The sequence below is a fragment of the Anas platyrhynchos genome, chromosome 29, assembly GCF_047663525.1.
Source record: "Anas platyrhynchos isolate ZD024472 breed Pekin duck chromosome 29, IASCAAS_PekinDuck_T2T, whole genome shotgun sequence".
Classification (NCBI taxonomy): Eukaryota; Metazoa; Chordata; class Aves; order Anseriformes; family Anatidae; genus Anas; species Anas platyrhynchos.
In genome coordinates this window covers 4,498,264-4,526,100 of record NC_092615.1, presented here as the reverse complement: position 1 = coordinate 4,526,100, position 27,837 = coordinate 4,498,264, and the positions used below count along the sequence as shown (strand labels likewise).

The 27,837-nt window shown below is 66.1% G+C and overlaps 2 protein-coding genes across 13 annotated transcripts in view; one reads left to right on the top strand and one right to left on the bottom strand.

The window, feature by feature from the left end:
* The first annotated feature begins 1,271 nt into the window (after positions 1-1,271).
* Positions 1,272-15,482, top strand: LOC101803079 (unconventional myosin-Vb). Of its 2 annotated transcripts, none has more exons than XM_072029255.1 (37): positions 1,272-1,328; positions 2,267-2,377; positions 2,594-2,756; positions 2,843-2,987; positions 3,123-3,279; positions 3,425-3,565; positions 3,681-3,762; positions 3,941-4,042; positions 4,268-4,380; positions 4,460-4,725; positions 4,857-4,938; positions 5,131-5,271; positions 5,350-5,472; positions 5,975-6,058; positions 6,510-6,653; positions 6,748-6,845; positions 6,964-7,050; positions 7,126-7,237; positions 7,498-7,709; positions 7,815-7,971; positions 8,475-8,714; positions 9,266-9,475; positions 9,587-9,680; positions 9,798-9,943; positions 10,286-10,399; positions 10,534-10,761; positions 10,839-10,933; positions 12,197-12,383; positions 12,554-12,647; positions 12,840-12,974; positions 13,114-13,265; positions 13,516-13,605; positions 13,868-14,018; positions 14,363-14,633; positions 14,720-14,894; positions 14,980-15,060; positions 15,141-15,482. In XM_072029255.1, the coding sequence occupies exons 1-37, from the start codon at positions 1,302-1,304 to the stop codon at positions 15,297-15,299; spliced, it is 5,169 nt and encodes a 1,722-aa protein (XP_071885356.1). In that variant the 5' UTR covers positions 1,272-1,301; the 3' UTR covers positions 15,300-15,482. The 2 variants fall into 2 exon arrangements, with proteins under 2 accessions (XP_071885356.1, XP_071885357.1); XM_072029256.1 differs by having other exon boundaries at positions 3,425-3,569; positions 3,685-3,762.
* Positions 15,483-15,738: 256 nt separating this feature from the next.
* Positions 15,739-27,837, bottom strand: part of UNC13A (unc-13 homolog A) — a 29,884-nt gene continuing 17,785 nt past the window's right edge. For 4 of the 11 annotated variants that reach the window (XM_072029210.1, XM_072029211.1, XM_072029216.1 and 1 more), the window contains 15 exons: positions 27,699-27,795; positions 27,425-27,568; positions 26,844-26,927; positions 26,528-26,605; positions 26,204-26,292; positions 25,921-26,073; positions 25,675-25,798; positions 22,832-22,870; positions 20,851-20,907; positions 20,661-20,741; positions 20,401-20,548; positions 19,573-19,629; positions 18,319-18,411; positions 18,055-18,214; positions 15,739-17,437 (listed from right to left, as the gene is read on the bottom strand). In XM_072029210.1, the coding sequence (XP_071885311.1) occupies positions 17,149-17,437; positions 18,055-18,214; positions 18,319-18,411; positions 19,573-19,629; positions 20,401-20,548; positions 20,661-20,741; positions 20,851-20,907; positions 22,832-22,870; positions 25,675-25,798; positions 25,921-26,073; positions 26,204-26,292; positions 26,528-26,605; positions 26,844-26,927; positions 27,425-27,568; positions 27,699-27,795 (1,693 nt within the window). In that variant the 3' untranslated portion in view covers positions 15,739-17,148. The remainder of the gene's footprint in view (positions 17,438-18,054; positions 18,215-18,318; positions 18,412-19,572; positions 19,630-20,400; positions 20,549-20,660; positions 20,742-20,850; positions 20,908-22,831; positions 22,871-25,674; positions 25,799-25,920; positions 26,074-26,203; positions 26,293-26,527; positions 26,606-26,843; positions 26,928-27,424; positions 27,569-27,698; positions 27,796-27,837) is intronic. The other 7 variants (XM_072029214.1, XM_072029215.1, XM_072029219.1 and 4 more) reach the window with 3 other exon arrangements.

The window sequence follows — 27,837 nt, the reverse complement described above, 5'->3', positions numbered from 1 at the left end:
AAAACATCCCCGTCGCACTGTCCTACAGGGGGACAAGGCTCCCATCCTCCCATTTGCCCAGCAGAGCACCCCGTGGGATGTGGGATTGCTTCAGAGCGCAGCGGCTGGGCACGGGCAGGTGCCTGGGGCAAGAGCGGGGTCCCAAGGGGATGTTGCCACGGGGTGAATTGTCCCCATCCTGGCCAGCGCCCCCGCTTTGTCCCCTGTTTGCTGTCCCCTACCTCTTACCCTGCCTGGGCAGCCCCTCGTCCCCCCGTCCCCAGCTGCCAGGCCAACCCCACGGCCTCATCTTGGTCACCAACCCTGAGCCCCTCGGCACGGGGCCATCAGCCACCTCCTTGCGGCATCCAGGGCCACCGTGGACAGTGGCACCCATGGCTAGTGGCACCCATGGGGCAGGAGGACCCACAGAAAAGGGCACCCACAGGCCATGAGGACCCACAAACAGTGGCACCCGTGGACAGCGGCACCCATGGACCACAAGGACCCACAGAAAATAGCACCCCCAGGCCATGGGGACCCACAGACCATGGGGACCTACCCCCAAGGGCTGTGGCCACCCATGGGCAGCAGCACCCCCAGACACCCACCAGCACACCGCAGGTGCAGGGTGCCACCCCCCAAACCCAGGGACCTGGGGCAAGGAAGTCAGGGCCCCACAGGGACTACACGTGGCAGGGGGCCCCTGGATGAGGGTCCCAAATTGGGTCCCCCCCATGCACCCATGGCACGAGTCAGTGAAAAAGGCTGAGAAAAAAATCCCTTCATGGACTGAGCTGAACTCAGCTGGGGGTGGCTCAGCAGCACCCCGCTCCATCGCTCACCCATGGGTGCTTGGGGTGCCCTGGGTGGGGGCCGGGGTGCGGGTGGCCCAAGTTGCCCTGCATGAGGGCAATTTTGGGGTGTCTTAGATAGGAACAGCTTGGGGTGCCATCCATGGTCCCAGGTAGGGGGGTGTTTCAAGGGGTCTTGGGTTGTCCCCTTCTCATGGGGGTCCCAGGAGGGGGTTGGGGTGCCCCAAATGGGAGGTGGGGGTGTCTTGGGGGTGCCTATGAGGTGGGGGTCTCTTAGGGTGCTGCAGCTGTGGGGTGGGGAGAAGCTAGCCACAGCCCCTCATCATCTCCCCTAGCGGGTGAGGGTGTGTGGGGCTGACCAGGTGGCAGAGCAGGGCAGGACCCCCCCACACCCAATTAGCAGCAATTAGTGGGCGGGGACCCCCCCAGCCAATTAGCAACAATTAACAGCCATAAAGGGACCACAGGCGGGGAGGGGGCAGCAGTGTGGCAGAAGTGGGGGGGACCATGGCAGCAGGGCAGCCCTACGGGCAGGTGAGGCTTGGTGCTGCTGGGGGTGGGGGGAAAGGGCTGCAATGCTGGCCCCCCCCCAGCACCTTTGGGACCGCTGCTGGTCCCTGTGAGGGGGCACCCAAAATGCAGCCCCCTTTGCACCCCCTCCCCAGCCTGCTGGGCTCCAGCAGGGCAGTGATGTGGGTGCTCCCCAGACCTGGGGGTTCGCTGCCCGCTGCCCCCCCGGGTTTGTGGGTTCAGCAGCAGGGTGGCATCGCCAGCCCTGGCTCCTGGCGAGGGGCTGGGGTGGGAGCACGGTGTGAGAGCAGCAGAGGGCTCCGAGGCGGTGTGTGGAAGCAGTGAGGGGCTCCCTGAGCCCGGCAGCAGCGCTGCAGCCATTAGAGGAGCTTTTTTTTTTTTCCCCTTTTTAAGCTTGCAATATGGCCTCGTGCCTGCCTGCACGGAGCAGCGGGGGCACCGGCCCCCTGCAGCAGCCCTCGCTCCTTGCAGGCTGGCGGAGCTGCTGCAGTGGGGTCCTGGAGCTGTGGGTTCCCCATTTCCCCGCATCCTGCAGTGGGGCAGGGCCAGCCCTACAGCACTAGGGCAGGGGGTGCTGCCTGCTGGGGAGGGAGAGCCCCGGGGCTGGGTCAGAACGAGGAACCTGGGGCTGGGGTATCTCCCTGGCTCCGTTTCTGGGGTGCTGGAGCTGGTTTTGAGCCCCTTTTTGCAGAAGGTTTCTGGTGTCAGGCTCTGATCTTTGGTGATCCCACAGCTGTAGCCCCAGTGCCCCCCTGCACAGCTGGGCAGGATCCTGCAGCAGGAGCAGCAGGTCCATGGGGTGCCTGGTGGTGATGCTGAGCACCAGGCTGCTGCCTGCGAGAGCCACAGGGGGCTGCGATGCCCAGCTCAGGGCTGCCTGCATCTCCTGTCCTGGGTTTGAGGCCATCTGCTGGGACCTTGTCCCCTTTGTGTCCCCGCAGGGTGCCCGGGTCTGGATCCCTGACTCTGTCCAGGTCTGGAGGGCAGCAGAACTAACCAGAGACTACAAGGAAGGAGACGCCGTTCTGCACCTCCGCCTGGAGGATGGCTCGGTGAGGCTGGGGCCTCGTGGCCCCATGGGTCCCTTTGCTCAGTGCCAGGCATCCTGAGCTGGGTGCTGGGGCTCGCTCTGTGCCCCTAAACCAGCCTGGGCTCCTCAGCGGGGAGCAGAGAGGCCGTGGATGTGCCCGGTGGCTTGTCCCCTGCCTGTGCTGCCACCATGGGGCCGCCTGTCCCTGCTCGGCACTCATCCTGCCCCGTCCCCGCAGACGCTGGTTTACCCCCTCGAGTCCCAGCTGCCGCCCCTCTGCAACCCCGAGTGCCTCTCGGGCAAGGACGACCTGGTGGCCCTGAGCTACCTGCACGAGCCGGCCGTGCTGCATTCGCTCCGCGTGCGCTTCCTGGAGGCCAACGCCATCTACACCTACTGCGGTGAGCCCCCCGCACCCCGTGTCCCCCCCACGCACCCCAGGATGGGTGCCCTCGTGCCCCTTCCCTGTGCACGTCCCCTTCTCCAGGTATCATCCTGGTTGCCATCAACCCCTACAAGCCGCTGCCCATCTACGAGGAGGAGGTGATCTACGCCTACAGCGGCCGGGAGATGGGGGACATGGACCCCCACATCTTCGCACTGGCGGAGGAGGCGTACAAGCAGATGGTGAGGTGAGAGCAGCACCATGGGGGGGGGTCCTGCTGTGAGAGCAGCCCCCCGGGTTGTGGTGGGGCAGGGCTGGAGCCCCCATATGGCCTGTGGAGAGCCTTCCCCCTGGGGCACGGGCTCATGTCCCCCTCCTGTAGGTTTGGGAAGAATCAGTCCCTCATCATCAGCGGCGAGTCAGGCGCAGGGAAGACGGCGTCGGCCAAGTACGCCATGAGGTACTTCACCACCGTCGGGGGCTGCCTGGGGGACTCCAGCATGGAGGAGAAGGTTCTGGCCTCCAGCCCCGTCATGGAGGTGGGTCCCTGCCTGTCCCAGGCTGTCCCTGTGCTCCTGGTGGCCTTGCATCCCTGATATTCCCCCCGGTAACTTGGGGGGGTGGAGGGGACTGAAGGTCTCCTCAGCACCTGGAGGTCTGAGGCCACCTGATGCCTCCTGCCAGGCCTTTGGGAACGCGAAGACGACCAGGAACGACAACAGCAGCCGCTTTGGGAAGTACATCGAGATTGGCTTCAGCCAAGCCCGTGTCACTGGGGCCACCATCAAAACCTACCTGCTGGAGAAGTCCCGCGTCACCTTCCAGGTGGGTCTCGGGGCTGCTGTGCTCCTCCTGGGTCAAGCTGGGAGAGCAAAGTGTCCCTTGTCCCCAGTCTGGGGCTTTTTGGGGCCCCTAGGTGACCTGGCTGCTCTTCCCACAGGCAGGAGCAGAGAGGAACTACCACATCTTCTACCAGCTCTGTGCCTCGGCCGCCCTGCCCGAGCTGCAGGGCCTGGGTCTCCGTGAGTACCGCGGCCCCGTGGCATGGCGCGGGCAGTGCTGGTGTTCCTGCTGTTCCCCAAAATGGGGGCAGGATTGGGCTGCCAGCTGGGTGCTGTGTGTGCTCTGCACCTCAGGATGAGGGGGTTTGGGGCCTGGTGGGGCCGTGCTGGTTTCACCACCTGCACATCTTGCCCGCAGGTGGGGCAGAGACCTTCCACTACACCCGCCAGGGGCGGTGCGCTGCTGGCATCGATGATGCAGCCGAGCTGGACAACACGCGGCACGCCTTCGCCCTCCTGGGTACTGTCCTGGTGGGGCACGGGTGGGGGACACCGTGGGGGTGGTCAGGGCCAGTCCCCACCATCCCACTGCCCTCACCCCATTGCAGGTGGGAGCACTGGGGATGGACACCCCGGTGCTGGGGAGCCCAGATATCTGCTGGCTGTTCCCATCTCCCCAGCCTGTGGGATGTGGGGATCCCCCCAGCACTGGGGGCAGCCCCTCACGCCCCCGCTGTGCCCGCAGGTGTCCCCGAGGCCGACCAGCTGGAGCTCTTCTCCGTCCTCACTGCCATCCTGCATCTGGGTGACATCGCGGTCAGAGGGAGGGACCGCCACGGGGACGGGTGCTTCGTGGAGGTGGGCGAGAGCTCGCAGTGCCCGGCCGCATCGGGATCAGCATCCTGGTGGTGCTGGTGACACTTCTGTCCCTCTGCAGCCCGCTGATGAGGCCCTGAGACAGTTCTGCAAGCTGCTGGGCATCGAGGAGGCGCAGGTCACGCGCTGGCTGTGCCACCGCAAGCTGGTGACTGCTGGTGAGACCTACCTGAAGCCGCTCTCCAGACAGCAGGCACTGGACTCCCGGGACGCCCTGGCCAAGCACATGTACGGGCAGGTCTTCAGGTGGATGGCGAGCAGGGTCAACCGTGCTCTGCGGTCACCGGAGGGCCACCACACCTCCATCGGCATCCTGGACATCTACGGGTAAGGATGGCTCCTCTCTGCCACGCTGCGTGGGAGAGCACGGTCCTGCTCCTGCCGTGGGTCCGTGGCCACCTGCAGCTCCTGGCTGGCCGGGGTCGCTCTGCCCTGCTCAGCCGGGTCTCTGCCCGCAGGTTTGAGATGTTTGAGTTCAACAGCTTTGAGCAGTTCTGCATCAACTACGCCAACGAGAAGCTGCAGCAGCTCTTCAACCTGGTGGGTGTCACCCAGATGTCCCCTCCAGCACCCTGCTGTGCTGGTGCTTTCTGCCCTGGGGACGTGGCTGGTGCTCTGGGAGGCTGCTGGAGCTGGGCACAGCCCCAGAAGTGCCCCTGCCCTGCAGAAACCCAGCTGCTGCCTGCAGCCGCTTCTGCCCCACCTCATCCTGCTCCCCATCCCTCCCTCCAGCATGTCTTCAAGCTGGAGCAGGAGGAGTACGTGACCGAGGAGATCCCTTGGGTTTTTGTCGACTTCTGTGACAACCAGCCATGCATTGAGCTCATCGAGGGCCGCCTCGGCATCCTGGACCTGCTGAACGAGGAGTGCAAGGTGGGCACAGGGCACTGGAGCGGGTTGCTGTGGCTGCCCTGAGCCCTCGGCCACCCCTCCAACCCCTCTGCCTTTCAGATGCCCCAAGGCAGTGACGGGAGCTGGGCGCAGAAGCTCTACCAGACCCACCTCGGCAGCTCCCACTTCCAGAAGCCCAAGAGGCCCATGGATGCCTTCATTGTCTGCCACTTCGCTGGCAAGGTAGGAGAATCACACAGAATCACAGAATCTCTAGGTTGGAAGAGACCTCAAGATCACCAAGTCCAACCTCTGACCTAACACTAACAGTCCCCACTAAACCATATCCCTAAGCTCTACATCTAAACGTCTTTTGAAGACTTCCAGGGATGGTGACTCCACCACCTCCCTGGGCAGCCCGTTCCAGTGCCTAACAACCCTTTCAGTAAAGAAAAGAGAGTAAAGAGAGCTGCAGTGGTGGTGGTGCCTTGCTGGGTGGGGGGTTTGGCAGCACCCAGCCTGACCTTCAGGACCTGCTGGGGGCATCTCCTGCAGCCTCTGCCCTCTCTGTGCTGGGCTGCAGCTCCAAGGGCAGGAATTAGAGAAAACGAGGTCCTGTGGTGGTGGTGCCATCAGTGGTGTGGCCACAGCTGGCCCTGGCTCCTGCAAGGGTCCTTTCCAAGAGCCCTGCCCCAATCCAGGCGGGGAAGCCCCTAACGGTGGTGCTGGCGTTGTCCCCTGCCAGGTGGAGTACCAGTGCAGTGGCTTCGTGGAGAAGAACAGGGACACCATCCCCGAAGAGCTGGTGGGGCTGCTGCGAGCCAGCAAGGTGAGAGCCGGTCCTGTGGGTGCTGGGAGGGGTGGGTGTTGAGGGAGGTAGAAGCTGTGCAGGGTGAGCCCTGCGTTTGCTGGGGGTGGTGACCCACGGTCAGGGTGCCCTGTGATGTGGGTGCCCCAATTTCATTCTCCTGCCCTCGGGCTGGGGTGTGCTGCTGCTCCCATGTCACTAACGCTGTCTCCTCCTCCCTCTGCTCCATGTGGCCCTGGCAGAAGGTAAGGGACATCTGTGGGGAGAGCTTTTGTTCATCTGGGAGGGTGCCCACGACTTGCCCTTGGGTTCTCTTAGGGGCACAGCCAGTCCCTGCACATTTGGGGCACGTTGGGGCTGTGGCTGTGTTGGGATCCTGCACGGGGCTGGTTTCTGGGGCTGTGTCCTGCCGGGGCTGGCTCTGGGGGGGGTGTGGGGTGCTGCTTGCTGCTCACAGCTCTGCTCCGTGCAGTCTGCCCTGCTGGCTGAGCTCTTCCTGGAGGATGGGGACGTGTCCCTGCAGTCCCGCAGGTCCAGCGGCCCCCGGCTGCCCGGCCGCCCCAGCCGCAGGTCTCTGCCTGGCAGCCAGAGGAGCAAGAAGTCCATCTCCAGCCAGGTACAGGACGGGGGAGCCCCGAGCCCTGCTCTGTCCCAGGGGACCCCCCAGGCCCTCCTACTGGCCCTGACCACCTCCCCATTGTGCTCTGCAGTTCAGAGCCTCCCTGAACCGGCTGATGGAGACGCTGGGCAGCACCACGCCGCACTACGTCCGCTGCATCAAACCCAACGATGAGAAGCTGCCCTTTGTGTGAGTGCGGTGGGGGCACCATGGGACCCCCTCCCAGCCGTGTCCCTCCTGCCCTGCATGCCTTGGTGCACACCTGGATGAGTTGCATGGGATCAGGTTTTTTTCTTTTTGGCCCCAGGTTTGACTCCAGGCGAGCAGTGGAGCAGCTGCGAGCCTGTGGGGTCCTGGAGACCATCCGGATCAGTGCCGCGGGCTACCCCTCCAGGTACCCCCTCCTTCCCCAGCACCCTGGGGCTCCCCTTGGCCAGAACACCCCCCTGATCCCCTCTGTGCCCCACAGGTGGACGTACCAGGAGTTCTTCGACAGATACAGGGCTCTGGTGAGCAGAGAAGAGCTGGGGGGTGCTGACGTGAAGCAGAGCTGCAGCCTTGCCCTGGGGAGATTGCTTCAGGTAAGGGCTCTGCTCAGGGGGTGCAGCTGTGGTACCTGAGCATCCCCTGCTGATGCTTTTTCCCATCTTTTTCCCAGTGTGTGTGTGCGTGCCCCATGGGGTGCAGAAATGGGTGTAATATTGGTGGGGAGGATTTGGGATTTCCCCAGTGGCTGGGGAAGCTGAGTGAGGGAGGTTGGGAGCATGCAGAGCATCACTTTGGAGAAACCCAGCCAGGGCGTGCCTCCTCCCTGGTTCTGACTCCTCTCTTCTGCCCCCAGGACCCCAGCAAGTACCAGTGTGGGAAGAGCAAGGTGTTTTTCCGGGCCGGCCAGGTGGCGTACCTGGAGGAGCTGCGGTACCGGCGGCTGCGTGCAGCCTGCACCCTGCTGCAGCAGCACCTGCGGGGCTGGCTGGCGCGGCGACGCTTCGGGCGGGTGCGTGCCGCGGTGCTCTGCCTGCAGCGCCATGCCCGGGGCATGCTGGCACGCAGGTGAGCGGGGCTGGGGCTTTGAGGGAGATGCAATGAGCAGAAACCTGGCTCTGGGGTGGGCTGGGGGCTCTGCTGCCCTGCACCCAGCTCCTTGCCTCCCCGCAGGCTTGCCGCGATGCTGCGGAGGAGCAGGGCTGCCGTGGTGCTGCAGAAAACCGTGAGGATGGTGCTGGCCCGGCGCTCCTACCTGCGCACACGTCGGGCTGCTGTCACCATCCAGGCCTTCGCCCGGGGCATGTTCGCCCGGCGTCTGTACCGGCAGGTAGGAGCCTGGCAGGGTGCTGGGGACCCTGTTCTGCAGTGGGGAGCCCCTGCCCCATGCAGCTGGGGGAGCAGCGTGCTCTTGGTGATGGTGTCACCTTCCTGACACCTTGGTGACATCTTGCCATGCTGCTTGGGGTCAGAATCACAGAATTTCTAGGTTGGAAGAGACCTCAAGATCATCGAGTCCAACCTCTGACCTAACACTAACAGTCCCCACTAAACCATATCCCTAAGCTCTACATCTAAACGTCTTTTGAAGACTTCCAGGGATGGTGACTCCACCACCTCCCTGGGCAGCCTGTTCCAGTGTCTAACAACCCTTTTAGTAAAGAAGTTCTTCCTAAGATCCAACCTAAGATGGATTTAAGATGTCAGCTGGCATCACAACACCTCTTGGTGACGGCGTGGCACTGCCCCCGGTGTCCCCAGGTGCACAGGGCTGGCATCACCATTGTCCCTGTGCCTGCTGGCGGTGCCACTGCCCCTGTCTCTCCCTTGCAGATGGTGCAGCACCAGAAAGCCGTGGTGATCCAGGCGGCTGTCAGGGGCTGGCTGGCCCGGAGCCACTACACCCGGCTGCGCGGGGCCGTGCTCTACCTGCAGTGCTGCTACCGCCGGGCACGGGCGCGCCGGGAGCTGCGGCGCCTGCGGGCGGAGGCACGCTCGGTGGAGCACTACAAGCAGCTGCACAAGGGTATGGAGATCAAGGTGATGCAGCTGCAGTGCAGGCTGGATGAGCAGGTGGGTGCTGCAGCCTGCCTCCGACCTGCTTTTGCCAACCAGAAGCACAGCCCCGGGCTGCTCCATCCTGCCCATGGAGCTGGCCCTGCAGGGCGCATGTCCCCAGGCAGGAGTGGTGTGTTGAGGGGTCACTGCTGGGTTTTTGATGCACCCCAGGGAGGTGCTGAAGCCCTCCTGGGTGCTTGGGTGGGCACAGCCTCACAGCACAGCAGTGTGTGCCAAAATGGCTCCGGCACAGCGCGTTCTCCCACTGGCCAAATTTTCCTGCTGCCATCTGGGTGAGCGTCTCGGCTCCGGCTGCCACCGCTCCAGCTCTGGGGGTGGCTGCGGGGTGGGAGGGAGCCCCTGCGGTGCTGTCCTGTCCCTAGATGTGGGGAGCAGGATGTGAAGGCATGGAAAACTCACAATGCGTGGCTCCATCTGGGACAGTGCCTGATGGACAGCTCTGTGTGGTGATGGGGGGGGTACCCAAGGCTCAGGGCTCCCACTGATGGGGAGAGGGGAACCCGAGGGGACGCCCCCAGCACCCCATAACCTGCTCTGCCCCCCAGGCCCAGGAGAAGCAGCGGCTGGCGGAGCAGCTCTCGGTGCTGAACGCTGCCCACGCCGAGGAGGTGCAGCGCCTGCGGGCCGAGATGCAGGGGCTGCGGGAGGATGCAGCTCGTGATGCCCAGGTCCAGCAGCTGCAGGAGCGGCTGGCGGAGCTGGAGAGGCACAGCGCCGAGAGCCGCCTGGCACAGGAGGTTGATGAGCTCCGGAAGGTCTGTTATGGGGATAGCTGGGGCTGCTCTTGATCTATGGGAGTTTTCCAAGGTGCTGAGTGCCCACGGAGAGGTTTTTGGGCTGTACTGACCCCTCTGCTTCCCCCCCAGCGCCTGGCAGAGGTGGAGGCGGTGAAACTGCACCTGGGGGAGGAGAGGGATGCCCTGATCCAGCGCACCTTGGAGCAGTCGCAGGATCTGGAAGGTAGAAGGATTCCCCTGCCCCATCCTGCACGAGGCTGGTCCTGCAGGCCTGGTGTGGCCCCCCCTCATTGCAGGGGCTGTGTCCCATCCCCTACCCGTGTGTCCCTGTCCCCTGCAGAGCAGCACCAGCGCGCGGTGCGGGAGAGCCGGGGGCTGCAGCAGGAGCTGGAGGAGGAGCGGGCGCGCTACCAGAGCCTGGTGAAGGAGTACGCCCGCCTGGAGCAGGGCTACGAGAACCTGCGGGATGAGGTGGCCTTCCACAGGGTGAGGGGCTGGGGGGCTTGGCCCCCCCGGGGACCCCTGGGCTATGGGAAGTAGGAAACTGGGTTTGTGTGCTGGGGGATCCCCCAGCTAAGGCAGCCTGGGGGGCTTCAAAGCCACTGTCCTTGAAAGGAGGGGGGCTCCAAAGTCACCAGCCTTTGGGGGGGGGCTTCAAAACCACCTTATTTAACGGGGAGGCTCCAAAACCACCTTCTTTTAAGCTGTGGGGCCGGAGGGCTGAGCTGCCCTGTCCTTGTGCCCCATCCTGAGGAGGGGACAAGCGGTGCGTGCCGGCCGGTCGGTGTTTGGGGTGCGGGGCACCAACCCTGCCCTCCTCCCCCTCAGCAAAGCACCTTCAGGCGCTCCCCTTCATCCGAGAGCTTCCTGGGCTCCGAGAGCAGCTACCTGTCCTCCATGTCCACCGCCCCGTCAAGGGATGGCTCCGACCAGCAGCCTGAGGTAGTGGGGACAGCGGTGGGGCCGCCAGGGTTGGGGGTGACAAGGAGCCTGGGGGGCCATCATGCGCCCACGTGGGGGTGTTTGCAGGGATTTCAGCCCCTGGCTCCCACTCCAAGCCCCCTCCTTGCACCCAGGGGCCGGAGGAGCGCTGGCAGCAGGTGCCTGAGGGTCCCCAGCCCGTGGGGGAGCCGCTGCCCAACGGTGGTGGGGGGCAGGACCCCTTGGAGCGGGCGTACCTCCTGCTGCTGGGGCAGCTCAACGCCGTCACCGAGGAGCTGGCCCGCACCCGCGAGGAGCTGCGGAGGAGCAAAGCCTCCGCTGAGCACGAGGAGAAGAAACCCCTGGACTTCCTCAAGCGAAGGGTGAGTCCCTGCCCCACTGATATGGGGCTGGATGGGGCCGTCGGGGCTGCTCTCACCCTGCCCTGCTGTCCTGGCAGAACATCGCTGGGATGCTGGGGCTGGGCAGGAGCCCGGAGAAGGCGGCGGACGATGACTTGAAGCACGCCTACGATGCCGTGCAGGTTGCCAACAAGTGAGTGGGGGCACAGGGAGGGTCTGGCTGGGGCTGGGTTCCCTGCAGTGGGGTGCTGCTGGGGGGCTCCCTGCTGTCCTGGCCGGCTGCAGCCACCTCACTGGTGCAGTGCTGTGGTGCTGGGCAGCTCCAAACCTCTAAAGCAGCCATCTCCCCACCTGCATCCTCAGCTCCTCTTCCCTGCTGTGCTGCATCCTCCTGGGAGGCTGGAGCTCCCCAGAATGGGTGCCCCCACCCCACAAGCTTGCTGGGTGCCCCCAGCTGGCCTTGGTGCATCCAGAGGGAAGATCAGGGTGGGGGAAAGTCCCAAGCTTGCAGGCTTTGTGAGGGACAAATGACACCCTGAGGGATGGGGTGTGATGATTCACAGCTCCATGGAGTGGTTTGGGTTGGAAGGGACCTCGAAGCCCACCCCGTCCCACCCCTGCCATGGGCACGACCCCCCCAGGCTGCCCAGGCTGCCCCCAGCCCCATCCAGCCTGGCCTTGGGCACTGCCAGGGATGGGGCACCCACAGCTCCTCGGGGCAGCCTCAGCCAGGGCCTCACCGCCCTCAGAGGGAAGAATTTCTTCCTAACAGCTCATCTGAACCTACCCTCTTAGTTTAAATCCCTTACCCCTTGTCATATTAGTACACGCCCTTGTGAAAAAATCTCTCTTACAAGTCCCCTTCGGGCCCAGGCAGGCTGCTGTGAGATCTCCCCAGAGCCTTCTCTTCTCCAGGCGGAGCACCCCCAGGTCTCCCAGCCTGTCCTCATAGCAGAGCTGCTCCGTCCCCTGAGCATCCCCATGGCCTCCTCTGGACTCCCTGACCCTGTGCTCCAGGTGGGGTCCCACAGGGGCAGAGCAGAGGGGCACGATCCCCTCCTCACCCCAGCCAGGGTGCCGCTGGCTTCCTGGGCTGTGAGCAGGCGCTGCTGGTTCGTGTCCTATTTCCCACCCACCAGTACCCCAAGCCCTTCTCCACGGGGCTGCTCTCCATCCCTTTGTCCTGTGCTGATGCCTGGGACTGCCCCGACCCAGATGCAGTGCCCTGCGTGTGGCCTCGTTGGTCTGCACGAGGTTCCCGTGGGCACGTATCTGAGCCCTGCTGGGTCCCCTCCTCCTGGGTCTGCACCCCTCAGTGGGGCGCACGGGCATGCTGAGGGTGCCCTCGACCCCGCTGTGTGTCAGTGACAGTGATGATGACAGCATGGGTCCCAGGGCAGGCCAGGCAGGTGACACCGGCCTGGCTCGGTGACTCGGGTTCCCCCGGCGCACGCAGGCTGCTGGCGAGCCAGCTGCAGGAGGAGAAGCAGCAGCACGAGGAGGAGGTGGAGGGGCTGCACCTCGACATCCGCTCGCTCAAGCAGCTGAGCCAGCAGCAGGCAGCCCTCATCCAGGACCTGCAGCGGCACCAGGGCCAGGAGGGGCTGCAGCACCACGTCGTGCGGCTCAAGGAGGAGAATTGGGTAAGGGGGGGGGGGGGCACAGGGCTCAGGCAGCTCCCCCCACCCCATAGTGAGCCCCAGCATCCCACTGGGGAGCGATGCAGGGGACCCAAGACATCCCCCAGCTCTGTACCCCATGAGCTGGGTGCTGGTGGGGGTGGCTGAGCCCTACAAGAGCTGTCCCTGCCCAGGAGCTGTCCCAGAAGCTGGAGAAGCAGGAGAGGACCACCATGAAGCTCCAGAAGCAGCTCAGAGCCTATGCGAAGCAGATCCAGGACTTCACAGGTGAGCGCCTGCATGGGGAGAGGGGGGGGCAGGCTGCTGTGGGGCTGGTGCATCACCCAGCCTCAAGGTGTGGGGACCAGGGCACCTCCAAACCCCGGGGAGCTCTCCTTGGGCTGAGCCGAAGGGACCTGCTCCGGGTCCCCTAGCCCAGGGCACAGCAGGACGTGACCCCCCCCTGCTCCTCCCCACCAGTGAAGAGAGAGACCACCGGGCTGGGGCAGGAGCCAGCAGCATCCCAAGCAGCCCCATCCCCACCGGGGCTGTCCCAGGCCATGCTGGCGTGGAGGATGGAGGACGAAGGGCGCATCATCAAGGCCGTCATCACAGGTAGGGTTTGGGTGGATGGGGACCCCGTTACCCAACGGAGCAGCTTGCTCCCTACTAGGGTTTCTTCCCCAGAGGATGGTCTCATCCCTCCCACCTTCAGCTCTCTGTGAGTGCCTGTCCCCTGCTCCCCCCCCTGCAGACTACCGCCCACAGAGCAGCCCTGGGGCGCTGCCAGAGCTGCCGGCCTTCCTCCTCTTCCTCTGCCTCCGCCACGCAGACCACTGCCGTGACGAGCCGCGGGCCCGCTCCCTGCTGGATGCAGCCATCAACGCCATCAAGAGGGTGATGAAGGTGCTGGGCCTGGCCCCCGGGGGGGGATTTGGGCTGAGGAGCAGGAGCTCTGCTGGCCAACGTGGGGAGGGGGCACTGGGGCTGCAGCCTGGTCCCCAGGGCTTTGTGTGGTGGAGCTGGGGAGCCCAACCTGAGCATCCCCTGGGGCTGGGGGGGGGCTTGGAGAAAGCGTGGGGTGGGGGTGCTTGCTGCTGGCACTGCTGGAGCCTCGCTGACCCCCCCGCTGTGCTCACTTCCCCCCCCCTTGCAGAAGCACAGCGATGACTTTGAGGTTGTGGCTCTCTGGCTGGCAAACACCTGCCAGCTTCTGAACTGCCTGCGCCAGTACGGCCGGGATGAGGTGAGGTTGGGCTGGGGGGGGGGGGGGGGGACATCACGCCCCTACACCCTTCCCTGGGAAGTGTGGGGGCTGTGGGGACTTTGGAAAGGGGGCAGTGAAGCTTGCCCAGGGCTGGGGCTGCATCCCAAGCATCCCAACCTGGGTGTGCACAGGGCTGTAGAGGGATGGAGCCGATGCGCTCATCCCCCAGGAGGGATGGGGGGGGGTACCCCGTATTTCTTTATTTTTATTTTTTGTCCCCCTGACCTGGCCATGCCCGCAGAGCTGCTCCCAGGGGAACACGGCACGGCAGAGCACACACCGCCTGCAGCACCTGGACCTGCAGAGCGCCGGCCGCAGCCTGGGCGCCTTGGCCGTGCAGCTCTACCAGCAGCTCGTCCGCACCGCCGAGAAGCGCCTCAAGCCCATGATCGGTACCCAGGGGGCTCGGGGAATTGGGGCTGGGGGGCTCGCAGGGCCCCTGTGCTGGGATGCTGGCTTGGGGAGGGGAGCGCTGCAGGAGCAGCCTGTGGTGTGCCCGGAGCTGGGCTTGGAATTGGGTCTCTGTGGGGTCCCGCTGCTCCCCGAGCCTCCCAGCTTGGCAGGGGGAGCTGGAGGGGGCTCAGCACCCCTGGGTAGCCCTGGGGGGCTCCCTCACCCCCATGCTCCACCAGTTCCTCTGTCCCCAACCACAATTCAGAGCAAAGCACATCGCAGCACCTCTTTACTCTGACCAACCTTTTTTTTTTTTCCTCTTTTTTTCTTCCTAACCCTCCAGTTTCCGCAATGCTGGAGAGCGAAACCATCCAGGGCTTGGCCTCCTCCTGCCCTCCCGGCCTCCACCGGCCCTCGGCCCCCGGAGCCCACACCCTGCCCGAGCTCCTGCAGCAGCTGGGCTCCTTCCTCCAGCTCCTGGCTCGCCAGGGGCTGGCCCCAGCCGTGGGCCACCAGGTCCTGCGCCAGCTCCTCTTCCTCGTCAGCGGCACCACCCTCAACTACCTGCTGCTGAGGAAGGATGCCTGCTCCTGGACCCGCGGCATCCAGCTCAGGTTGGTCCCCCCACGGGCTCGTAGCGCATTTTGGGGGGGTCGGGACGCGGTGGGTGCATCCCCCTGACCCCCCTTTGTCACGGCAGGTACAACATCAGCCAGCTGGAGCAGTGGCTGCGGGCGCAGGGGCTGCAGCACAGCGGAGCCCGCGAGATGCTGGAGCCACTGGTGCAGGCTGCCCAGCTGCTGCAGGTGAAGAAGGCGACGGAGGAGGATGCCGGGGCCATCTGCAGCCTCTGCACCGTGCTGTCCCCGCAGCAGGTACCCGGGGGGGGAATTGGGGTCACCCCCTGGGGCTGGGATCTGGGGCAGGGGGGTCACAGAGCTCCCCTGATGTCCCTTCCAGGTCGTGAAGATCCTGCGTGCGTACACCCCCGCTGCGGGGCTGGAGGAGCGCGTGAGCCCCGACTTCATCAGCAGCGTGGAGGTAAGCGGGGACCTCACCCCCAGGCTCTGTCCCAATTTTGTTGTCCCCATTTTGCCACCCGGTGCCGTGTCCCTTTGCAGAAACGACTGCAGGAGCAGCAGCAGGGGGGGCCCAGCCAGCTGCTGGTGGACACCAGCCACCTCTTCCCCGTCAACCTGCCCTTCGTCGCCTCCCCCGTGCACCTGGATGAGATCCGCATCCCCGACACCATGGACCTGGCCTTCCTCCTGCGCCTCTGAGCCCCCCCTGACCCCCCCAGGAGCAGGAGGACGGCGGAGATTTGGGGTTTGCTGCGCCGCGTGGTGCCCCCCTGGGGGCTGCTTGTTGCTGAGACCCGCGGGTGCTTTGTTTTGTGGGGCAGCCACATCTGTTCTGGCCACTCTTTTAATCCTTTTGGTGCTAATAAAAGTCTTTGCAGATAATTTGGGTGTCTGAGGTTGGCTGTGGGCATGCGCGCTTTGCAGGGTGGGGGTGGTTGGAGATTGGGAGGGGGGTGTTTAGGGTCTGCCCCAGTCCCCTTTAACCCCTGGGATGAATTTTGGCCTTTACATGGGGTGGGAAGAGCAAATCCTGAGCATCCCTGGGGTCCTTATCCTTGGGGTTGAGCTTAAAGGGGGGGGGGCAGTGGGGATGGGGACCCCCTGGGTGCCTGCTCCTCCCTCCCCCAACACCCGCAGCCCCAGCCAAGGGTGTGCTTTTTAATGTCAGTTATAATAAAATATTTTTACAGAGCCCAAAAAAGTCAAAATAGTGCAAAACATCTCACGGTCATGCATCCATGGTAGCCCCCCCGGCGGGGGGAGGTACAGACACAGGGACATCGGTGACACGGGTACAGGAGCGGGGTGGGCGGTTCAATCACATGCCAAACAGGACTGGGGGGGGAGGGGGCACCTTTTTTTTTTGGGGGGGGGGGGAGAATGGGGCTTGGCCCCCCCCGGGAGCAGCAGTTAGAAAAGGGGTGTAAACATTGAACAGAAATGAGTGGATACCTAAACCCTTTGGTCCCAGGCAAATCCTATAGAAAAAGGACTGGGGGGGGGGGCTGGGTTACCCTGTTTTGGGGTGGGGAGGGGGCTGAGAGGTATATATTGACCTGGGGGGGCTTCAGGCTTCTGTCCCCCCTGGTGCTGAGGGGTGGCCGTCCCTCTCAGCACGGGGGGGACGCTGTGCTCCCTATCCACCCCCCCGAGACACGCACACCACTGATCACACAGAAATGGTGGTTAATGGGGAATATGGGGGGGGGTCCTATTGGGGAGGGGGCCAAGGGTCTTGCTTGTGCCAAAGAGGTCCCATGGGGGCTGCTGCAGAGACCTTGTGCCACATGGGGGGGTTGGGGGTGGGCAGTCCCTGCTCACCAGAGCCAAGGGAGATGGGTGCCCCCCCCAGCCCGTGGGAGGGGGGTGCCCCCCACCCTGGCACCCTGGGGGGGGGGGGCAGCGGGGCCACCCGCACGGCGGCCAGGCAGGGAAGACAGGATAGGGGCCGGGGGCTGCTCCCTGCTGCTCCCGGCCCTGGTGGTGCCACCGCCGGCTGGGGGGGGGACCCTGTGGTGGGGGCTGTGCCCACTGGCCCCCCAGCCCCTATAGCCCTTCGGGGTGCGGGACACAGCCGTGTCCTGCTGCCCCGTGTATGTACAGCTATTTACATATGTACAGGGTGCTGGGGGGGGGGGGGCCCTGCCCCTGGTAACACCGGGTGGGGGACAAGGGGTCATCACGCTGGGAAGACCCCCCCGCAACCTCTCACCCCCCCCATCCCAGTGCTTCCCTTGTGTCACTCGATGAGGTTTAGGGCCGGGTGGGGTGGGGATGGGGCACGAGGGTCCCTCCAGCCCAGGCTGGGAAGGGGCAGAGCCCCCCCATCGCCCAGCTTGGGGTCCAGCCCCCCCAGCCCCATCGGGGTGGGACGGGGGGGTGCTCGTGCTCAGCGCTACCACCCAGGGGAGGGACGAGGGGGGGTCCAACACTGCCCAAAAACACCGGGCGCCTCCTCTCGTGGCCGCTCTTATGGCTTATACGTGGCTGGAGGGCGCAGGGCTGGGAGGGGGGGGGGGGGACAAAATGGGTGGGTGGGGGGGGGGATTTAACTGCTGCCCTCCTCGGCCGAGCGCGTGTCGGACTTGAGCTTGACGAACTCCTTGGCCACCTCGTCGTTGTTGCGCTGGGAGAGGATGCGCAGCACGGTGAGCCCGGTGTCGTCCATGTGGATGCGGCGGCCCAGGGGCAGCCAGCAGGCGCAGCTGGCGCGCTGCAGGACGTCGCGGAGCTGCAGCACGGCGATGCCCACCGTGCGGTCCTCCCGCGCGAAGCAGTAATCCTTCACGCACACCTGCAGCTCGTAGCACTCGGGGCCCGTCTCCGTCCCCAGGGTGCTGCAGGAAGGGGGGGGGGGACACAAGGGACAGGTGGCGTTGGCACAGGGAGGGGGCTCCGAGATAGCGGCGCATGTGGGCGCTGCGCGCCTGCCCCCCAAAAATCCATTTTTTTTTTGCTTTTGTTTTTCCTGCTTTCCCTGTGTAGTTTTTGCCAAGGTGAAAATGCCCCAAATATCCCAGTGGGGATGAGCAAACGCAGCTGAAGCTCAGCTGGGTGGTGGTGTCCCCAACCCTGTGTCCCCATCTCCATGTCCCCAGGGGTCCTCATCCCCATGTCCCCATCCCCGTGTCCCCCTCCCTGTGTCCCCAGGGGTCCCCATCCCTGTGTCCCAAGCCCTGTGTCCCCATCCCTGTGTCCCCAGCAGTCCCCATTCCTGGATCCTCATCCCCATGTCCCCATCCCCGTGTCCCCCTCCCTGTGTCCCCAGGGGACCCCATCCCCGTGTCCCAAGCACTGTGTCCCCATCTCTGTGTCCCCAGGGGTCCCCATTCCTAGGTCCTCATCCCCATGTCCCCATCCCTGTATCCCCAGGGGTCTCCATCACCATGTCTCCAGTGGTTCCCATCCCCGTGTCCCCCTCCCCGTGTCCCCATCCCCGGGGGCCGCCACTCACAACTGGAAGCTCTCGTTGTACTTGGGGGCCCAGCTGTTGTTCTTGGACTTGGTGGCGAATTTCCTCTTCTTGTCGCTGAGGTGGGGCCCGATGATGTTGACCTCGATGAAGGGACGGAAGATGCCCGACGTCTGCCACTTCAGGTCGTTGGCGGCCACCACTGCGTGCAGGAGGGGCGGGAGGCTCACGGGGTGCCACCACCCTCCCCCGGGTCCCCTGCCACCCCCCCCCAGTCCCCTGCCCCCCCAGGCCACCGGCACCCACCTTTAACGGTGACTTTGTGTTCTCCGGTGCCGGGGTGCGTGAAGAGCTCCACGTGGATGGACACCTCCCCGACGGGGTCATCCACACCGGAGCCTGCGTGGCCGAGGGGGGGGGCAGCGTGAGTGCCAGCCCCCCCCCCATGTCCTCAGTGTCCCCTGCCTGCCACCCACCCTGCTGGAGGAGGCAGGTCACCGCCACCGGGTGGGGACAGCCAGGTAGGTCCCCATGTTGGTCCCCATGTGGGGACGGCTGGGTCACTGCTGCCCCCCCAAATCTGTGGGTCCTGGGCCCCAGCCCCTTGCCCAGATGGGGCAGAGGTGGGATGGGGCGGGGGTGCCTGGGGGCTGGGGGGGGGTCAGTGCTCCAGGGGACCTGTCCCAGCCCCTGTGCCACCACCAGGGCCAGCAGTGGCCCCACGTTGCCCCTCTGTCTCGGGGACCACATCGAGTCCCGGGGATTTGGTGACCTGCAACCCCCCCACCCCACCCCCTGAGCCGTGCATGCACCCATGGGTGAAGGAGTGGGGGGGTGCAAGGCGAAGGGGGGGGGCCAGGCTCGGTGGGGCAAGGCAGGCTCAGGGCATCCGACCGAGCCGGTGGGAAGGAAATCAGAGCGAGAAGGACACGTCCCCGGGTGTCACAGCACGGTGCGGGGGGGGCACAGCGCTGCGGCCATGCCACGCTCCAGCCTCCATCCTCTGCCCCCCCCCCCAGCCCCCCCGTCCCCACGGGCACCCCTGCCTGGGCAGTGCCGCATGCTGAGCCGGAATGGAGGCGATGGAGGGCAAGGGTGGGGGGGCTGGGTGCAGGAGGCCAAGCAGGGGGGGTGCAGACCCGGCCCCCCCACCCCGGCGGTGTGCGATGGAGGCCAAGCGGGGCCCGGGGGGGGCTGTGCTCATTCCTCGAGGGGGGGGCTCGCCGGAGCAAGGCTAGTAATGGTCCTTCTGGCAGCGGGGTGGGGGGGCACGGGGGTGGCCACGGGTGGTGGCGGGTGCCCCCCCCCAACAGCAGCTCTGGGGACACTGTGGGGGCGCCCCGAGCTCAGGAGTGAAGGTGAGCACCGGCACCCCCAGCTGCGGTGACGGGGAGGGGGCTGAGCGCCCCCAAATTCCTCCCGATTCAGCCCAAAGCGGCTGCGCTCGGTTGGGGCGGGGGTGGGGGCACAGATCTTGGCGTGGGGGGGGGACGGGGACGGTTACTAGCCCAGGCCGGCGGCTGCAGGCAGGGTGCTGGGGCGGGCGAGCGGTGCACCTACCCTTCTCAGGATAAATCTCTTCACTAAGGGTAAACCTAACACCTTTTCCACCATGAACTGGGGGGAAGGAGAGAGAGAGACGGAGACACGGCACGGAGCGGACGGAGAGAGGAGAAGGAGACAACGTGCGAGGGGGGGGGACAGGAAAAGGAAAAGGAAAAGGAAAAGGAAAAGGGAAAGGGAAAGGGAAATGGAAAGGAAAAGGAAAAGGAAAAGGAAAAGGAAAAGGAAAAAAGGAAAAGGAAAAGGAAAAGGAAAAGGAAAAGGAAAAGGAAAAGGAAAAGGAAAAGGAAAAGGAAAAGGAAAAGGAAAAGGAAAAGGAAAAGGAAAAGGAAAAGGAAAAGGAAAAGGAAAAGGGGAGGGGGGAACAGAAAGAGAGAGAAAGAGAGATCAGATCGGGCAGACAGACGCACGGCCCACAGCCGGACGACACTGCAGCGACACGGAGGCGCCAGGCACCACCCCGGCACCCGGGGGTGCTGCGGGCACCCGTGGGACCCCGCCGGCCCCCGGACAGCTGGCACAGGAGGCACAGACAGACGGACGGACGGACGGGATGTCCCTTGGGGACACGCACAGACAGCACACGCACGCCCCGGGGGCGCAGACAAGCCTGGCACCGGGGCCACGCTGCTCTTCCTGGGGGGGGGGGATGAGGTTGCCCCGGGCACCCCACGGCCCCTCGTTATCCACAGAACTCATCCAACCCTCCCCAGCCTCACGCCCGCAGCCTCCGGGACCCCGGCACCACCAGGAGGGGGTCAGGACACGGCCCTGGGAGGGGTGGGAGGGGGAGAAGCAGGCCGGGGGGGTGTGGGGGGGCCCTACCTTGTGAGGACTGGGTCTGCACGAAGGTTTTGATCAGGAGGTCGGTGGCTTGGGTGTAGAGGGACAGGGCGTAGCGCAGCGACTGCAGGTCGGGGCTCTTCTCCAGGAAGGTTTTCTTCAGCCCCACGCCGCCGGCGTGGAAATATTGCTGCAGGGACGGATGGTCATGGGGTGGGGGCTCTGCTTGCTGCCCCCCCCCCTCCCCACACCTCCCCACGGGCACCCCCCCATCTCCGCGTTGCGCCCCAGGGTGCCCTCACCTTGATGGTGTCCAGGGCCAGCTCCACCACGGCGCACTGCTTCGGGGTCAGGCTCTTGGCTTCCTCCCGCACCATGTGGTCCTGCCGGGGACAAACCCTGCCCTCAGAGCGGGGACAGCGGGACCCTGCAAGGGGGACGGTGCCGCTCGCCCCGGCACCGAGAGGATCTGGGCCCCCCCCCCACCCTCACCTTCAGCTTGGAGAGCTGCCCCAGCTCCTTGGCCGCGTTGAAGATCATCTGCGTGCCCTGCGGAGAGCAGAGAGAAGGGAACGGCGCCGGTGAGCGGCCGGGCTGCGAGGCTGGGAGCGCTGCTGCCTGGGGGCTCCCCGGCACCCCCAGGCTCCATGGGGGGGCTCCTCTGAGCCCTCTGGGCTTCCCCAAGAGCCCAGCACCCAGGGCACGGTGATGACAGGGCTCGGGGACACCAGGGCAGGGTGTCCCCCTGGAGCCAGGCACCGCACGCCCTGGGGGCCCAGCCTGCTCCCCAGGCACCCGCGTCCGTGTCCCCGAGCACCGGGCACTGCTGGCACTGCAGGGACGAGGGTGCAACGGGGTGGGGGGACGGAGAGAGCGCAGGGGGACAGCGGTGGCACCTGGCACCGTCCCCCTGTGCCCCATGGTGCTGGTATCGAGGCCGCATGGCACCCCCCTGCCCCCCCAGTCAGGGGACACCACGGCTCGGTGTCACCGGTCCCCACGGTGCCGGTCCCCAGCTGCCCCGCACCGTGCCGCCCCCATGGATGGGGACACGACGCCGTCCCACGGGTGGCACCGGCACGGCCCCAGGGGGTGCAGCCCCACGGCATGGGGTGGTGGGGGTGTCACCCACCCCCGGGGCTGCACCCACTCATCAGGCTGAGCCCCAGCTCCCCGTCCCAGGCCCTCCAGTGTGCAACTGGGCAAACTGGGACAGAGACGGCGAGTCCCGGCTCCTCCCAGCACCAGCAGCTCCAGTCCTTCCCAGCAGCGGGACCCCCAAGAACCGCTGCCTTACGGGGTTTGGCCCCCCCACACCTTCATTTCGTAACATCCCCCCCCCCCCCCAACCCCAAATTAACCTTTTGTGGCCCCAACTCCTGCCCTGTTAACCCTTCCCCGGCCGGTGAGCAGCCCAGGGATGCTGCTATCAAACGGAGCCCGACGGGACACGGCACAGAGCTGGGACCCCCACGGGGCACGGTACAGAGCCGGGACCCCCCCACCCCCCCCACCCCCCCCACCCCACAGCGCATGGGACAAGGCCGGGGAGCAGAGGAGCCGTGTCCTTACAGTGTGACCGGGCAGCTTCACCCTGCTCTGAGGAGAACAGCGAGGGACAGTCACAGCGGGCAGCCTGCGCTGAGCGTGCCGGGTCTCGTCCCTATAGGGGGGGGGGGTCCTCGCTCCCTGCAGCCCCCCATGGCTGGGGAATTGTGGTCAGTGGAGGAACGCAGCGGGGCAGGACCCGGGGGTCCCCTGAGTCACAGCATGGGGACAGCGGGGCCGGGCACCACGGCATCGCCCCGTGGGGTGCCGGTGTGGCTTTTTGGGGTACCTGGGGCTGGGGGGGGGGGGGGGGGGATGTTGGGGGCCGTGCTGGCCCCCAGCCTGGCGGTGGGGAGCACCTGGGTGGAGGGAGCGCCAGCCTGCCTGCCCTGCCTGCAGAAACACTTTTGGGAGGGTTGTGAAGCTCGGTGAGCATTGCTGGTCCCCCAGGTATGGGGATGGGGGGGGCAGAGATCCAGGGGATCCCAGCAGCCCCCTGACCCCCCCAGCATGGCCCAGAGCCCCGTTCCCGAGGCCAGCAGCACTGGGACGGGCTCGTGCCCGGGTTCCCTCGTGCTCACACATCCCGTACCCCGGCAGGATGCTGAGCCCCCCCCCGGCCCATCTCCATGGGGCAGCGTCCCCCACGCCTGCCTGGGATGGGAAACACCCCCCACACACACACACATGGAGGCTGGGGGGGGGACACACGGCACAACCCCACCCCGTAACACACAGACACGGGTCACGGCCCCAATCCCACACATGTCCTGGACAACACGGCACAGCGCGACACCACAGCACGCCACAGCCAGACAGCACGACAGAGGAAGCACGGACAGGCCCCGGGGGGGGGGCACCGGGGGGGGGGCCACCAGGGTGGCCCCCGGGGCGAGGACACACACGGAGCCCACGGGCTATTTACCTTCTCTGTCCCCTTGCCATGTTTTCTCAAAAGCGTGCCCTGTAGAAGCAATGTCAGAGGTTGAGCGGTGGGGGGGGAGCAGCGTGGGATGGGGCGGGGGGGCGGGGGTGGATGTGAGGAGTGGGAGCCGCAGGCTGGAGGCGAGGGCATCGCTGAGCTCCTAAGGGGTGGGGGGCACTGGTCCCTCTGGGATGCTGCTGGATGCTGCGCTGGTGGGAGACTGGTCCCCACCCTGGGGTGCTGGGCTGGGGGTAACTGGTTCCTACTGGGACGCTGGGCCGGTGGAGGACTGGGTCCTGCTGGGATGCGGGGTCCCTGGGGGACTGGTCCTTGCTGGGATGCAGGTGCTGGGCTCAGAGGGAAGTGGACCCTGTGGGATGCCGGGGTCAGAGGGAACTGGTCCCCATGGGATATCGGGGTCAGGGAACTGGTCCCCATGGGATATCGGGGTCAGGGAACTGGTCCCCATGGGCTGCGGGGCAGCAGGAGCTGTGTGTGTGCAGCCCCCAGTGCCCCCCCGTTCCCTCCAGCACCGGTGGGTGCTCACAGCACGGGGGGGGCACACTCAGGGTGGGTGGGCACAGGCAGAGCTCTGGTCCCAGCGCTGGCCCCGTGCCCACGCCCCAAAAGGGATGGGGCCAACAGCGGGGTCACACGGTGGGGGTCAGGAGCAGCCTCCTGGGGGGGGCTGGAGCACGTCTAAATGAGGAGGGGGCAGCAGAAGGGGTGAGAGAGCCTGCGGGGGGGGGTGGGGGAGCAGGGGGATGAGGGGTGAGGCGGGGGGGGGAGCAGCACAGTTGGGCCAAGCAGGGCTACCAGGAGGGAAACTGAGGCACGGGGTGATGGGGGGGCAGGGGGACCTCGTGCCCCACAGATCTGGCACCACACAGACCCCCCCCCAGGGATGTGGGGTCAAGGGGGTCAGAGGGGACAGGCCCCAGTTCTCTCCAAATGTTGGAAATTAAAGGCAGGGGGGGACACAGGGACGGGTGTTTGTCCCCGCAGGTCCGCACCCGGACGCACCCACGCTGCTGCTGCGCCTCCCATGCTCGAGGAGGGCTCAGGCCGGGGGGGGGGGGGATTTGGCCCTTCCCTTGCCCTGGACAGCCCCAAAAAAAGCAGACGAGGAAGGACTGGAGCTGCTCGCTCTGAGAACCAGCAGCAGCACCAAGAGAGGGAGCCACGAGTCCGGGCTCCGGTGCCGTGCCCGGGGAAAAGCCTCGCGCCCGCTGCCGGCCGCCTGCCCAGGACCTCGTGTCCCAGCACCGTGCTCCCCGCAGCCCTCACCACGGCCACAGCCCGGCCACGGGGAAACTGAGGCACGAGGGGTGTGCCCGGCACACGCCGCTCCCCCTGCTCCGGCTCCAGTGGCCCCCGGCCCCCCCGGCACGGAGCATGAAGTTGGGCTCAGCCCGGCCTCGGCTGCCCCGAACGCGTGGCACTGCCCCGGCTGCCCAGCACCGTCCCCTCCCCAGCCCTGAGCCTCGCACCCCCAAATCCAGGCACCCCAAAAGTGTCCAGGTTCTGTTCCCCCCCCACACTAAAAACCCAGCTGGGGCCGGTGCCAAGCGGGCAGCGAGAGGACGGGGACCGGCGGGGGGCACAGGAGGCCGGAGGAGGGCGCGGGCAGGGCGCGGGCAGCCACACGAGACGGGAACCGGCGAGGCCAGGACCGACACAGAGCGGACAGACAGACAGACAGACAGGGAGCTGCCGTACTTACAATCATCTGCCATTGAGGGGCGAGCGGAGCAATTGGAGAGAACAACCATGGCGTGAGTGTTGGCCCCCTCCTCCGTGTCCCCCACCCCAGGTGCCAGCCCCGGCCGCCCCCTCCCCGGGGCGAGGGTCCGGGGGCGTCCCCCACCAGCCGTGCCGCGGTGTCGATACCCTGCTGTCAGCACCATGGCCCCGTCCCAACCCACCCCATGTTTCCCGGCAGCAGCGGGGGGGCTCTTTTGAGGGGACCCGGCTCCGACACGCAGCCCTGCGCCCCCCCGGGTGGGCAGAGCCCTGCTATAGGGACCAGCCCCACACTTCCGAGGGCTGCCTCAGCCTTGCAAAAAATCACCCAGGGGGGGCTTTCAGCCACCTGCACGTCCCTGCCACCTCCCCTCGGCACAGGGCACGCTGCCACTGCGGCGTGGCGGAGCCATGTGTGGCTTGGAGGGACGGGGACCGGGATGGGGACCGAGAGCCGGTGGCACCGGCACAGCGCAAGAAGCCCCAGAGCAGTGACAAAACAGTGACAAAAGCCACCGAGAACGACAGGCTCAGCTCCGAGCCCTTGGTGGCACCCAAGGGGGGACTTTCCCCGTCCCTGCCCGAGAGCCTGGGGGTGCCTCGCTGCGTGGGGGAGGACGGGCGCACAGCACGGTGACACGGAGCCTTGAAGCCTGCAGGAATCCTCCCCCCACAGAGGGACATTCCTGGGCTTCTCTGCCCCAGCCCCACGTCCCGCCCAGGCCTGCGCACCCCCAGCCCTTTGGCAAGGCTCCCCCCGCACCCCCAAATCTCCACAGTCCCCTCCTGACACAGGGCATGGAGCGCTGCCCCAGCGTGGAGGGGAGGAGGGGACGGGTCCCCCCTCCTGGTGCCACGATGGCACCAGGTGACAGTCTGTCGGTGAGGCCAGCCGAGCAGGCGCTGGCTTCATTGGGCACCCAGGTTAAGGGTGACCTTTCCCTCCTCCATCCTGTCCCCAGCCACGAGCTGGGGACACCTTTGGGGGTGCCACCGAAGCCTGCACCCCTCAAGAAGCCAGCGAGGGGGCCCTGGCACCGACGTCCCGCGTGGCCGCAGCTCCAGGGTCCCTGTCCCTGGTCCCCGTCCCTGTCACTCACCGTCTGGTCGGTGAGCGGGGGCAGGACGATGGTCTTCTCCATCGTGTTCATCACCAGCTTCCAGAGCTCCTTCAGCACCCTCTTCAGCACCGTCTTCTCGCAGATCTTGGCGAAGAGCGTCAGGCTGCAGAGAGGGGACGGGGCTGAAGGTCCCGGCACGGCCACCGCAGCCCTGCTGGTCCCCCCTGCTCCTGGGGTGGTTTGGGGACATCGGGGGGGGGTCCCTGCGCACCCGTCCCCACTCACTTGCTGTCCAGGAGGTCCATGATGGGCTGCAGGACGTTGTCAGCATCCTGCGCGACGCTGCTGCAGGTACTGGCGGGGACGTTGCCGGTGCCCTTCACCTGGCCCAGGATGTCACCCATCTGCTTGACGCACTCCTCGATGTGCGGCTGGAAGCTGGGGACCGCAGCGCCCAGGAGGCTCAGCGTCCCCCCCCGGTGGCACCACAGGGGGGCCCAGGCCCCCAACCCAGCCACCACCACGGCTCCCGGACCCCAGCCCCTGGCCCACCGCCCGCGCCCCTCACCTGGTGGCGAAGACTCGGCTCAGCTCATCCAGGACGTTGTTGAGTTTCACCTGCAGCTCCTTGAGGATGTCGCTGGCTTCGGTGTCCAGCTGGAGGGGGAACAGGTTGGAGAAGGCAGCAGGGCCCCCGGGGGGCTGCCTCTGCGCCCCAAACCCTGCCCGTCCGTGTCTGGTGTGGTGGGAGAGCAGGGTGGGACGGGGGGGGGTGACCCGTGCAGAAGCGAGGAGCTGGGACTGCTCCAGCGCTGTGGAGCCAGGGAAAAAGAACAGATCCGGCCCCTCTCTGTGGTGTCCCCCCCACCCCCCAAAGACCCCTGATACGCACCTCCTTCCCCCCCATGGCTTCAAACATCTTCTCCAGCTGGACGCGGAGCTGCTGGATGTTGTTCATCAGGATGCAGGGCTGGAGGGGCAGGATGGGGGGGTCAGCACCAGCACACGTGGCTGCAACAGCCCCCCGTGAGCTCCCCACCCCGCATGGGGGGCATCAGAGCCCCACAGCACCGAGCCCTGCAGTATTTTGGGGGCCACCATCGGGCACCAAGACCGAGGGCAGGCTGGTCACAGGGACCAGCTCTTGAGCTAGGTGACAGCCAGGGCCACCGCGCGGGGACAGCGGCGAGCAGCAGGAGATACGTCACCACTTTCTCCTTCTCCTTGGAGCAGTAGGAGGCGAAATCCTTGGAGATGATCTCGGCGTACTGCAGCAGCACGTTGCTGATGGTCTGCGGCCAGACAAGAGATGGAGACCGGCCCGGTGAGCAGCAAACAGAAGGAGGAAGGAGGAGAGAAGAAGACCATGAGGCCCACAGCAGCAAAGCAGCCCCCCCGGGCTGGGGTCCACAGCGGGACCCCCGGCCCCGTGGATGCGCCGGGAGCGTGGGCGCAGCCAGACCGAGCGCACCCGGTCTCTGCGGGCAGCTCCGTGCCGGTGCAGGAGGGAAGGCACCGGCTGCCGAGCCCGCCTGCAGCTCCCTCCCACTCTGCAGCGAGCCGGTGGCATTTAATTAATTGAGATTAATTAACTAATCAACGCATTCATTAGATAATGGCCCACGCTAGTGAAGCGGGGGGACACACGGGGTCTGGTGGTGGCACGTCCCCTGGAGCAGTGCGCATTTTGTGCTCCGCGGCTGGGTGGGAGGTGGCAGAGAGGGCACCGGGTTGGCACAGGGGGGGGCTGGGGTCCTGGGGGTGCTGGGACCCCCCGTGAGCTGCCCACCTTGGCAAACCTCCGCATGTAGTGCCCGACGATCTGCGGGTCGGGGCACTCCAGCTTCTTGATGATCTCAAAGCTCTGGTTGAGCTGGGAGAAGACGTCCACCACGGAGCAGGAGAAGAGCGCGTGCTCCGACGTCTGCTGGAACTGGGGGGCGAGAGGAAGGGTGAGCGGGCGGCGGGGACGAGGGATTTTGTCCCCAGTGGGGACACACCAGGCACTGCCCCGCTGCAGCAGCCTGGGATGCTCCCGTGCCCATCGGCTGCCCCGTCCTTACCCCGTCCTTCTTGTCCCTCTCCAGCGCTCCGTGCAGGAAATCCCGCGACACCTCCTCGTTCTCATCCAGCCACTGGATAACGAAGGGCTCAAACCAGCTGGAGGAGACACATCCCCGGTGAGACCCGGCAACGTGGAGC

Excerpts from the sequence above, each read along its gene's own strand:
- LOC101803079 (XM_072029255.1), top strand. The coding sequence starts at position 1,302 with ATGGCAGCAGGGCAGCCCTACGGGCAG. Across the intron at positions 6,846-6,963 it reads GATGAGAAGCTGCCCTTTGT|GTTTGACTCCAGGCGAGCAG; the intron begins GTGAGTGCGGTG and ends TTTTGGCCCCAG. Across the intron at positions 13,606-13,867 it reads GCCAGTACGGCCGGGATGAG|AGCTGCTCCCAGGGGAACAC; the intron begins GTGAGGTTGGGC and ends CCATGCCCGCAG.